Raw genomic sequence first — 13,690 nt, 5'->3', positions numbered from 1 at the left:
TTCCTATATATATATATATCCCTCTATCTATCCTCCAGCATTCCAGACAGGGGCTGGTCTTATTGTAGGACAGTAAAATAGCAGTGATTTAAGAATTCTTTTGAACAGATATTACCATGCATGGGCTTATTGCTAGATAAAGATTTTATTTCAAGGGAAATCAAAACAATAATTTGGGAATTCAGCACCAACAAAGTCTATTATGTAATGAACCATGAATAGATAAACTGTTCCTAAACAGAAAGCATTAAAGACATCTGACCCAGGGTAACACTTCACCTATGTCTTGTAATACTCCACAGTCACTCCGAACCATGGACGTCCCATGGAGACACATGGAAACGGGACCCAACGTAATTCCCCCTGAGGGAAATTTCTCCACTGGCACAACAGAATGCAAGAAAAACTTTAAATTCAGAAGCGTTTATTTACTCACCATACCATACAGCAAATCTAAGGCTCGTAGTCGGATTGATTCATCTTTGTCGTCCAGACACTGTAACACAAGATCCTTGTGGGACTGTACACTCTTAGGGTGACTGGCCAAGATTCGAGACATAGCTAGTAGTCCAAGATACTTCACTGGAATATAAAACACTTTAGTCAGAACAGAAATATTACACAACATCAGAGACATAGCTAGCAGTCCAAGATACTTCACTGGAATATAAAACACTTTAGTCAGAACAGAAATATCACACAACATCAGAGACATAGCTAGCAGTCCAAGATACTTCACTGGAATATAAAACACTTTATAGTCAGAACAGAAATATCACACAACATCAGAGACATAGCTAGCAGTCCAAGATACTTCACTGGAATTGAGAATTCTCAAGTTAGAATTGAACTAAATACCACAAATAATGATAAACAGTAACATTCAATTCAATATACATGTAAACACGCTGTATATGTAACTTCACGGAAGGTCAGATTAGAAGGAACAATGTAGGAATCTGTTGTCTATAGACAGAGAGGTCAGATTAGAAGGTTCAGTGTTGGAATCTGTTGTCTATAGACAGAGAGGTCAGATTAGAAGGTTCAGTGTTGGAATCTGTTGTCTATAGACAGAGAGGTCAGATTAGAAGGTTCAGTGTTGGAATCTGTTGTCTATAGACAGAGAGGTCAGATTAGAAGGTTCAGTGTTTGAATATTTTGTCTATGGACAGAGAGGTCAATGAATGCAGGAATGTATTTTCTCCCATACTTCACTTGCGTATTCCAGTTTTTGGTAGGGAAAAGATCAATCTGTCCTTTCCTTAGAAAGAAAAACATAGCTAACATGCACTATGATGTCACTCACTATGTGGTAGCGTCATCATTTTACTGAACAATGTCATGTCACAGAAAGATAATGCCATCAATTTGGATGCACATCCACGATAAAGAAGCCCAAGTGGCCTGTATTGCTCCTCTGTGGTCTTTGTTGAATTATTCACTTCAATCTAAATTCTATAAGCATTAAGTGTTGTATGGAACAGACTTTATTCTTTAGTAAGAAATTGTTCACAAGTTTCTAATCCTTGTTGATCTATTACAGCAAGTTTAACTGAAACAATAAAACAATATATGTGGCATTAAAAGACTTAGAAATTGTACTGGGTTTATAGGCACCTACAAGTAATCTTTCTTAGTCAGAAACGCATTAGCCAATCAGAAGTCAGGGTCACTTCAATTTGATATTGGTAAGTGAACTAACACAGAGGTCAACTGTCACAGACACACGATTGTCAGATTTGTTGTCTTTCGCATCACTCAATATGAACTAAATAACACAAAAGACTTCTATTATGATCAATAACCATCAAGAAATGAAATGGAAAGAGCATTGACATTTACAATATTGGTATATACTCACAATTCTGGTCGGAATCTTCAATCAAAATTCTAAGTTTCTGAACACAAAGCTGGAAAAAAAGCAGACAATGATGAAGAAAATTGGCAACAATTTGATTTGTCTACCAAACGGTAAGGACAATAAACAAGGTGAGTCCTAGTGTTGTTTTAGTCAGGATAACCTTGACAACATCAATTATACCACAAATTATATCTGCAGGCAAGAATGTCCGTTGAATACATTTGGATCATCTCTCACATGCATGTGTCCCCCTGGATATACTGTACTTACAAAAAAAAACCCAGGTCAGAATATTCATCTACTCATTTCGTGATGACTCCTCTTAATCAGCAAATGATTCTCCATAGTTAGAACTTATATACATTAAAGTTTACTATTCATATTAGGAATGTTTTTCCTCAGTTATTGAACAAACTTTGATGATAAAGACTTTCCCACCTGTAGTACTTTCAGACGATAAGCATCTCTAACACAAAATTTTCATGTCATTTCTTCAGTTTCTCCGTACAATAACTATTATAATGTAATAAAAACATGTTATATCCCTACCAACAGGTCTTTATTTCCCCATTAAGTGTAGAAGGGATATGTTTTGGGGGAGAGTGTGATGAAAGGTAACAAGCATGACCAGGTTTTGGTGTCCAAGTACAGCTGTATGCAGGTGGAGGATTGTGTTGAGAGACTACAGTAATTCATTTTACCATACATAAAACTTATTATAAGTTTTGATATATCACTTAATCACCCTATATCAAATCAATTGTTTAAGTTGTAAGAAATGTTAAATTTGTGAAAGCAACATTTGTGAATTTTCATTGATGAATCAAATACTGTTATAATTGGTGCAATTTAAACAACTTAATCATTTTTATTATAGATATAGGTATACAAGTAGAAAAATTGCAAATCAGTATGAACAAGGCTCAGCTATGATACGAGCATTGGTGTTTGATACGGCCATTAGTACAGGCGGATAGTGGGATATATAAGATAATGAGGATTCTATAGTGTTGGTAGTAATACTATAGGTTGACCCAATGTCTTTACTACCTGAGGACAAAAGACTGGAAGAGAAATGGCAAAGTACTACGCTGTAACACACTGGATCATGGCTGGTGAGAATACTACTTTTACTATACAGTTTCGTCAACCTTGATATATATGTTTTATATCAATGAATCCTAGTTTTATCTAACAATAAACCCATCTGATAAAATTTCTATCTATACTATTTCATTGTCCTGTGATAAGCCCACCCTCTGGCACAAAGTCAGATACAATGTGGTACCTCGAAACCTTAGTCTTGTTAACTGGAATGGTATTTTGTTCTATAGGAACTCCTAAAACAGAAGTGGAGAGATGTTCAGTAAAAATGTCACACACATAGAAGATCTGTAATTAGAGTCAGTTTATTTGTGCCTTATAGAGATTTTGGTACAGTAGACAATATCTTACCATATCTAATACATTCTGTCACAATCAAGGTCATTGTCTAGATACATGTAAGTTGGGTGGTATAAGGTGGCCAATGTGTAGATACATGTAAGTTGGGTAGTATAAGGTGGCCATTGTCTAGATACATGTAAGTTGAGTGGTATAAGGTGGCCAATGTCTAGATACATGTAAGTTAGGTGGTATAAGGTGGCCAATGTCTAGATACATGTAAGTTGGGTGGTATAAGGTGGCCAATGTCTAGATACATGTAAGTTGTGTGGTATAAGGTGGCCAATGTCTAGATACATGTAAGTTGTGTGGTATAAGGTGGCCAATGTCTAGATACATGTAAGTTGGGTGGTATAAGGTGGCCAATGTCTAGATACATGTAAGTTGGGTGGTATAAGGTGGCCAATGTCTAGATACATGTAAGTTGTGTGGTATAAGGTGGCCAATGTCTAGATACATGTAAGTTGTGTGGTATAAGGTGGCCAATGTCTAGATACATGTAAGTTGGGTGGTATAAGGTGGCCAATGTCTAGATACATGTAAGTTGGGTGGTATAAGGTGGCCAATGTGTAGATACATGTAAGTTGGGTGGTATAAGGTGGCCAATGTCTAGATACATGTAAGTTGGGTGGTATAAGGTGGCCAATGTCTAGATACATGTAAGTTGTGTGGTATAAGGTGGCCAATGTCTAGATACATGTAAGTTGTGTGGTATAAGGTGGCCAATGTCTAGATACATGTAAGTTGTGTGGTATAATGTGGCCAATGTCTAGATACATGTAAGTTGGGTGGTATAAGGTGGCCAATGTCTAGATACATGTAAGTTGGGTAGTATAAGGTGGCCAATGTCTAGATACATGTAAGTAAGGTGGTATAAGGTGGCCAATGTCTAGATACATGTAAGTTTGGTGGAATAAGGTGGCCAATGTCTAGATACATGTAAGTTGGGTGGTATAAGGTGGCCAATGTCTAGATACATGTAAGTTGGGTGGTATAAGGTGGCCAATGTCTAGATACATGTAAGTTGGGTGGTATAAGGTGGCCAATGTCTAGATACATGTAAGTTGGGTGGTATAAGGTGGCCAATGTCTAGATACATGTAAGTTGGGTGGTATAAGGTGGCCAATGTCTAGATACATGTAAGTTGGGTCCTATAATGTGGCCAATGTGTAGATACATGTAACTGACTTGCTGTGAGTACATGTAACTCTATAGAAGCATTAATATAAACATCAGCACACTTAAATATATTTTAAATTCTACATTGGATGCTGTGATCCTGCAAGAGCTTTTTTCTATATTCCATCACATTCCTTCCCTTAATATATAAATATTCATACATCAAGTTCTTGTTTCAAGTTTGATGGAGAATGTACACTAGGTCTTGTTTCTATATTAGCCATACTGAGATTGTAGACAATAGAGACAATAGAGGACTTTAAGTTCCAACCTGAATTAGGTTAACTTCAGTACCTCCCCATAATTATCATATTTCTCTTCTCAGATCTACTAAAAGCAAGTATAGGAAAAAGGAAATTTGATAAATAAAGACAAAAGAAATGAATATAATAAACCAGATGTTCTTCTCCGTTGGTTTGACATTTAACAAAGGGAGGCGATTCTCTCTTAGAGTAAACGTGTCGGTTAAATTGATGTCTAAATGCATAAATTCAACAAACTCACAATGTGTCAAGAAATTAAAGAGTGCCAAAACTTAAATGCAGTAAAAGACAAGAAAAAAAGGGAATTAAGGAAAGAAACATCACAAGTACCTAAACCTTTAAACATTCTTCATATCTCATGACAAAAATCAAAAGGGGAAATGAAAAAAACTGCATAAAGCAAAACAGGTCAAATACATTGTGAAGGGCAAGGTCATATAAATTAACATCTCCTCAACCATGATCCTCTACCACAGTACAGCTGGTATATATATATATATATATAATTTGTAGTACCATGCCATGTCCCCTCCTGCCCTGCTGTACCTCCTCAATGTGTGGTCAAATATACATACTGAACAGCAAGCTGTCTGCTACAACCAACAGTGACAGCAAAGCACAAGCATGCTAGAAAGATGTAGCGTATTTTTAACTAATTTCTTTATCTGTCATATATCTATGTTTATATATATATATACTTCCATGTCACAAAAAATTGTAAACATTACATTTAAAATATTATCAATTTGAAGTATCTAAAAGGACTCGGAAAGAACTAAACCTGTGCTGAGTACTTGTGATTTCACATAAAACAAGTGTTTCATTTTGTTTTTCTTTACAAAAGCTGAAAATATATATCTAAGAGGTAGAGATGTACTTGTAGCACCCATGCAGTGTGACAAAACATATCACAGAACTGTTAAAGCACCAAGATGAAGCAGACACCTTGACTGTTCAGACCAAGACTGTAAAATGTACCTGTATTGAGGCGGTGTGGTTCGGGATGCCTGAAGATATAGAAATGAGTACTGTAAGCAGAGGAGAGAGAACAATTAACATGTCAGCAGTGATCCTCTGTACTACAGTACACAAATACACAACATATACACAAACATTTCCTCTTATTCTGCAGTCATTTGTTCACATTACAAAGAATTACATAGAATTCCAACTTCATTTCTTATCAAATCTTTTAAATTTTGTCTTCAAAACAATTTCAGAAAATAATTATGAAACACTTTTAAATTACTTCAAAAGCATAAGGTCAAATTCTTTGATGAATAAGACATTTGATTTCTCAGAACATAATAGGAATGCTAAAATACCGCTTTGATAATTAAAGTTATTTATAAAACAGAAGAAAAAATCTGTTAGTGGTTTTTGTTTTTAGAAAAAAAATGTGCAATTTAAAAAATCATGTGTAACAACACACAGTTTTAACATGTATAGTAGCTGTTATAATCTTTTAATTTCACAACAATATATTTTTTATTAGTTAAATAGTATAATATCCAAAGAGGTTATGAGTTAACAATAGTAGGAATTCTACACTAGAAGTGGAATCACTGCGGACATTTATCTATCATCAGATATTAGATATACATAATCAGTTGGCATCAAACATGTCAACTGATATAAAGTTTCCAAATCAATCGAATTCAAACATTACTCAAACAATGGTGACGTAATTACCAACAGCTGTCAACATGTTACCATGGTAATATAAATACACTTTGTGTTTCCAATTATGTTGTCATATTTTACAGATATCTTTATCTATATTTATTTATCTAGTAAAGACAGCAGTGGCCTTGTTTGCATGAAGTGTACCATCAAGCATACGTATCACAATAAACACTTAATGATGGTCTCCTGGTAACAAATGCTTTCTTCATTCAACACTTTTAACTTCTGGTTAGACAAAAGTAATACCTTTTTTCCCTAAGAAAGTCATTTCTAGAAAAGTAATACTATTAATAAGCAGATACCTACAAGGTACTTGTAGTAAAAGAACCCCTTAATTTCCTAAATGAAGTGAAGGTTGAACATTAATTTCTAACAGATGCAGCACAATGCAAATGAAAACTAAGCAGTTTCAGCTGTTAATCTGAAATCATTTCAACCACTTGTAAATGAAAAATTGGAGGATTAAATTTTCATTGGAAAAGTTACATCTAAAGCAAGATTGTAACATACCTTTAGTATTTACGACTAAAATCAAACAAAACTATATATAACCTCTATCATACATGGACTTAAAGTCAATAAAACATCACTTTTTATCCTGAAGTTGAATAAATTATCGTCATTATCAAGAGGGAAAAAAATACCACAGAAAATCATAATGCAGAGTGACATCAATGCTAATGATTGTAAAGTAAATTGTCACTTGTAGAAAGTATCAAGGAAGAAAACAACATCAGCAAGAAATTCAGATATAAATACTATTCATTCACATAATTCAGAAATGCATTTTGAAGATATTGTTTATTCTTGTGATTGGGAATCATAAGAATTATGATTTGAAATTTCCTTTTTGTATTTGAATATGTGTCGGATTGAATATGTCAGAAACTTGATAACACAGATAACTGAATTCGTTTTGTCATTACACCTGCTCTGTCAGATATCTGCATCCTGTTTTGTCATTACACCTGCTCTGTCAGATATCTGAATCCTGTTTTGTCATTACACCTGCTCTGTCAGATATCTGAATCCTGTTTTGTCATTACACCTGCTCTGTCAGATATCTGAATCCTGTTTTGTCATTACACCTGCTCTGTCAGATATCTGAATCCTGTTTTGTCATTACACCTGCTCTGTCAGATATCTGAATCCTGTTTTGTCATTACACCTGCTCTGTCAGATATCTGAATCCTGTTTTGTCATTACACCTGCTCTGTCAGATATCTGAATCCTGTTTTGTCATTACACCTGCTCTGTCAGATATCTGAATCCTGTTTTGTCATTACACCTGCTCTGTCAGATATCTGAATCCTGTTTTGTCATTACACCTGCTCTGTCAGATATCTGAATCCGGCCAAATAAATCTCCTGCTCTGCCAGTTTAGTAATAAAAGAGACCTTAACATTATGCAAATAAAAAGAAAAGAACAAAATAATATATAAAGATGTTCACAGTAAAACAGTGTTATAGATTAGAAACTATACTAGGTGAGTGGTGGTCAGTGACACAGGGAGGGCATACTTACCCGCAATCACAGTGTTGATACACTCATACAGAAGTGACATGGCCGATGTGCTGAAACACAAATATAATATTAATAGACTTCCTATTTATCATCAAAGTCCTCTGCATAAATTCCATGATGCTTCATGGCGCCAACAAATCAAATGTTCAGCTTACTCTACATACACATGCAATGAGTCAGACTCTGCTTTAAAGTTTACCAGTAAGAAATACAAACAAATACATTAGACCATCCTTGAAACAATATATTTGCCACACAACTCCTACATATCAATTTAAACAAAACTGGTCTTCCGAATTTGGTCTGTTGACCTTCATAATTGTAGGCAAACAGTAAGAGTGAAAAGGGGTACTAATTACCCAGAATGCAACAAAATCTTACATCTGCAGTTTATCAATATTACAAGTAAATCTCTCATCATCAGTAGTTCCCATCAGCTATGTACCTGTATAACAAAGTACTACAGTACCTGGAGATCAGACCTGTATAACAAAGTACTACAGTACCTGGAGATCAGACCTGTATAACAAAGTACTACAGTACCTGGAGATCAGACCTGTATAACAAAGTACTACAGTACCTGGAGATCAGACCTGTATAACAAAGTACTACAGTACCTGGAGATCAGACCTGTATAACAAAGTACTACAGTACCTGGAGATCAGACCTATATAACAAAGTACTACAGTACCTGGAGATCAGACCTGTATAACAAAGTACTACAGTACCTGGAGATCAGACCTGTACCAAACATTACAATACCTGTGTATAAGGTTGGTAAGGGGCTCTATCAGTTTCTTTCCAAGCCGAGGTTCCAATGGGGTCAGAGCACTGAACTGAAATTTTTAAAACAAATTCATAAACATTACCAGTCTAGTCTATGATATCATACCTGAAAATACCAGAATACCCCCCGACATTACATAAAAACCCTTCATCTATCAGGTTTACCCGCTGTGAGTACCAGAATACCCCCCAACATTACATATATACCCCCCGACATTACATATATACCCCTCCGACATTACATATAAAACCCTTCATCTATCAGGTTTACCCATTGTGAGTACCAGAATACCCCCCGACATTACATATAAAACCCTTCATCTATCAGGTTTACCCGCTGTAAGTACCAGAATACCTCCCGACATTACATATAAAACCCTTCATCTATCAGGTCTACCCACTGTGAGTACCAGAATACCCCCCGACATTACATATAAAACCCTTCATCTATCAGGTCTACCCACTGTGAGTACCAGAATACCCCCCGACATTACATATATACCCCCCAACATTACATATAAAACCCTTCATCTATCAGGTTTACCCATTGTGAGTACCAGAATACTCCCTGACATTATATATAAAACCCTTCATCTATCAGGTTTACCCACTGTGAGTACCAGAATACCCCCTGACATTACATATAAGACCCTCAATTATCAGGTTTACCCACTGTGAGTACCAGAATACCCCCTGACATTACATATAAGACCCTCAATTATCAGGTCTACCCACTGTGAGTACCAGAATACTCCCTGACATTATATATATCACACCTCTAGTCAATGTCTTCATGCAATTTCATTAATTTTGAGGGAAATTTATTTTGAGTGATTTATATGTCCACAATATGATAAACAAGTAACAGTTGACATGGATTATAGTATTAGACGAAGTGAAAATTGTGATCAAGACTGATCCAGGAATTCTAGAATAAAAAAAGATATTTTTGGAAAACCATGAAATATGAACCCATGATAATATACAACTTTGCTGGATCAGGTTGACCTATGACCTTACCAGTTTGATGATTTTGATGAGGACCCAGTTGTTTGTGGAGCTGGTCATCAACTTGAAGAAGAGAGGAGCTAGAGACAGATAATTCTTTGGGTTTTTTCTTGCTAGCTCACAGATCACATTTACAGCTGCCGACTGAACACCTGTAACACATTTTGTCAAGTATGTAGACAACAAGATTATTCAGGTTTGTAGAATTTAATGTTCCTCGACATTTGATTCATTAACATAAGGTAAAGTATGTACTATTTTCCATGGTCGCATTAACAACACTCAAACCAAGTCAGAAATTATTAAAATTTAAGTTGAGGAAGATATTCCTAGGTGACACAAACCCGGGTCTGGATCCTCTAACTTCTCCTTGAGTCGAGGGAAGGCTGGTCTGAGGGCCTCTGGGAACTGAAGGAACACTTTATACATGATCAGTACAGCCTTTTTCCTCAGGTATGGCTTGGTTGATGTCATCTATAAAAGGATGGAAGGTCATTAGATCAACTGCAATTATTATTATTATTATTATCTTAACGACCCATCAACACATAAAGGTCATCAGGGCCATCATCCAGTGGAACACACTGAGATCCAAAAAGGAAAAAACATCAAACAAAGTAAAAGGTAAAAAAGAAATGTTAAAAAATCTTAAATGGTTATATTACCACAAAAGATTAAAGTGGTAAGTCATATTCTATAATAAAAACCAACAGCTCTCAGATAATTTAGAATTTTAAAAATCTCAATAGTTTCAAAAAGGTTATTTAGACTTGTAATGTTTCTCCAGTAGACAGAAGGTCAATGCAGTCCAATAAAAAATGTTTAACAGTGAATGGCTCATCACATCCTATGCACCAAGGATTATCTTCGCCTTTCAACACATAAGAATGCATAAACAACAACAAAGAGTAGGTAAAGATAGGTAGGTACCATCTACAGTAGGTCATATGACCTATTAATGACAACAGCTAGTGGTTGGTGAATGTTGTGTAAAGTAGATCATGTGACTGATCAATGACAGTGGACAGTGATTGGTTAAAGCCGTCTGAAGTAGGTCATGTGACTGATCACTGACAGAGGACAGTGATTGGTGGATGCATATTTATAAAAATAGTAACATGGACATTCAAAATAAAGAAATCTAAACAGAAATATGTTACTATCAGTTTATATTTACTTACCAAGGTCATGAGGTCATTGGCGAGGTCTCTGGCTAAGTCAGCAGATACAAAACATGCCAGGCCATTAAGTGCTACTCCAGCATCATACATGTTGGTACTGATCAGATCCTGTTAACAGTGAAAGATAGTAGGATATCTAATCATAATGTCAATATTAACAGTCTCCTATAAGTAGTACACTACTGTGTAATGTTCTATAATATCATCATTCACAGAGTATCACAAATTCAATGTGAAAATATTAACAGTCTCCTATAAGTAGTACACTACTGTGTAATGTTCTATAATATCATCATTCACAGAGTATCACAAATTCAATGTGAAAATATTAACAGTCTCCTATAAGTAGAACACTACTGTGTAATGTTCTATAATATCATCATTCACAGTATCACAAATTCAATGTGAAAATATTAACAGTCTCCTATAAGTAGTACACTACTGTGTAATGTTCTATAATATCATCATTCACAGAGTATCACAAATTCAATGTGAAAATATTAACAGTCTCCTATAAGTAGTACACTACTGTGTAATGTTCTATAATATCATCATTCACAGAGTATCACAAATTCAATGTGAAAATATTAACAGTCTCCTATAAGTAGTACACTACTGTGTAATGTTCTATAATATCATCATTCACAGAGTATCACAAATTCAATGTGAAAATATTAACAGTCTCCTATAAGTAGAACACTACTGTGTAATGTTCTATAATATCATCATTCACAGAGTATCACAAATTCAATGTGAAAATATTAACAGTCTCCTATAAGTAGAACACTACTGTGTAATGTTCTATAATATCATCATTCACAGAGTATCACAAATTCAATGTGAAAATATTAACAGTCTCCTATAAGTAGTACACTACTGTGTAATGTTCTATAATATCATCATTCACAGAGTATCACAAATTCAACATTAATGGATAAGTATATACTGTAAAATCATTCATTTTCGTGAGAAATTTATTTTCATGGATTTTGCTGTTACTCTCAATCAACAAATTCATATGTCCAAAAACTGTTAAAATTAGTACAAGCAGATTGAAAGAGCTTAATTTATTCCCAAAATCAAGGGTCCATAGGGAGGGGTGGGGGTGGGGGGGCCTACAAAAATTAGCCCCAGAAAACACATGATGTTACAGTAATTTATTATTTCCTGTTGAATATATAACAATAAAAATGAACTGATAACAGCAAAACACAACCTGGCAGGGTATGAATCCCATTCATGGTACATAAAACCTTAAACAGAGACTTTCCTAATGTAAAATCGCTATACACAACATACCTTACGGATCATGTTGGTGGTCAACATTAGTACATCTGTACCCTCATGGAAACTCTGTCCAGCAGCTAGGTAACCAATCCTCTGAAAAAGTACAATAGTAAGCAAGAAGCTAACTTACAACCCTTACCTCTTCAAAGGAAATTATAGGGGGCATCATAACAATAGTACAACTTAAAACAGTAGACAATCAGGTTCTATGTCATCTAAACCCAGTTTAATGAGTAAGTAGATTTACTGTGGATAAAGTTGATATAAGTTCACCATCAAATAAATACCACAGTACTCATCAAAATTAGGAAGAATTCCACAGAATCACATACGTCTTTTCTCCCTTACAGGAATCGTTAAAGTCAATAAGCTTCTAAACACAGCAACAATATAAGAGGTGAATCAGAAAAATATTTACAGAGTACTGCTTGTTTCTGAAAATCCATCAAAAAAAAAAGAAGAAATAATGCTTGTCACCCCCGGACTTCAGTAATCCTAATATTTAATTCTCTCCTGATCTGAACACAGTACAAATTAAGAAATCACGAAATTTGATGGCTACAGTACTTCTCTGTGAAATCTCACTAACTTATTGACATTGTTAAGTATATGTCCATACAAAAAAGGTTTCCTCTATTAAATCAAGTAATGTAAAAATTTGGTAAGATTACAAAGCTATTTCATTACAATAATATGGATGTAAAAAGCCAAGTCTACACTAGTTACTTCCCCTATCAACACATGATTTTCTTCTGTGACAGGGTATAGATATGCCACTGCTATAAAGGCGTTTCTACTGTTTATATATCCAATGCAGCATACAAGGGCTTTTATTTATAATGTATGGTAGGTTCACCACTAATTTTATTGATTATCTCCCATTTCAACACAGGTAAAGGTATGTTTGTATGCTGAGTGAACACATTGTTATCAGAACTAAGTCACATCTACACCTCTGTCAGATGACCCTAAACTTGTTTCCATGGATACCTGGCTTCAACAGACTTACCTTAAATGTGAACTTAGTGGAGCTCATCACCTCGATGATGTTAAAGGCAGACCAGCTGATGTCATACCCACACATCTGGAGCTGTGGACACAGAACATTAGTGTTCACATATAAACACAAAACATTGGAATCATATTGCACATCCTATGATATGTAAAACATGTAGGGTTTAAGAACAAAGGGCATGGGTCTCCAGAATTACACACATTGCAATATAAATCATACCTGTATCAGAGACAAACATCACATCAAAACACAATGTGTAAGGTTAGTAAAGAGACTCTTAACATTGTCTGCCTGTACTCAGATATTGCATGGTGTTTCTTTGCCAATGAGAGAAGTTTCAACTCCTAGTATGTTCAGTTATTGGGATATTTCAAAATAATATTTCTCTTCTCTGACTGATGGGGGTGGTAACTAGTGTACCCTATCAGATACTGGGGTATTTCACAGTAATACTGG

General features: G+C 35.1%; 1 protein-coding gene across 4 annotated transcripts in view; it reads right to left on the bottom strand.

Moving 5' to 3' along the window:
- LOC132556305 (AP-3 complex subunit delta-1-like) overlaps window positions 1-13,690 on the bottom strand; it is a 49,473-nt gene that overhangs the window by 20,307 nt on the left and 15,476 nt on the right. For 2 of the 4 annotated variants that reach the window (XM_060220691.1, XM_060220706.1), the window contains exons 3-13: window positions 13,229-13,309; window positions 12,232-12,312; window positions 10,933-11,040; window positions 10,096-10,225; window positions 9,764-9,903; window positions 8,720-8,793; window positions 7,958-8,007; window positions 6,943-6,957; window positions 5,725-5,774; window positions 1,862-1,910; window positions 437-582 (exon numbers count right to left, since the gene is read on the bottom strand). In XM_060220691.1, the coding sequence (XP_060076674.1) occupies window positions 437-582; window positions 1,862-1,910; window positions 5,725-5,774; window positions 6,943-6,957; window positions 7,958-8,007; window positions 8,720-8,793; window positions 9,764-9,903; window positions 10,096-10,225; window positions 10,933-11,040; window positions 12,232-12,312; window positions 13,229-13,309 (924 nt within the window). The remainder of the gene's footprint in view (window positions 1-436; window positions 583-1,861; window positions 1,911-5,724; window positions 5,775-6,942; window positions 6,958-7,957; window positions 8,008-8,719; window positions 8,794-9,763; window positions 9,904-10,095; window positions 10,226-10,932; window positions 11,041-12,231; window positions 12,313-13,228; window positions 13,310-13,690) is intronic. The other 2 variants (XM_060220699.1, XM_060220713.1) reach the window with 2 other exon arrangements.

This window comes from Ylistrum balloti, unplaced genomic scaffold (genome assembly GCF_031769215.1).
Source record: "Ylistrum balloti isolate Yb309-2 unplaced genomic scaffold, AGI_CSIRO_Ybal_v1 Utg369650, whole genome shotgun sequence".
Lineage (NCBI taxonomy): Eukaryota > Metazoa > Mollusca > Bivalvia > Pectinida > Pectinidae > Ylistrum > Ylistrum balloti.
This window is presented reverse-complemented; position numbering and strand designations above follow the sequence as displayed.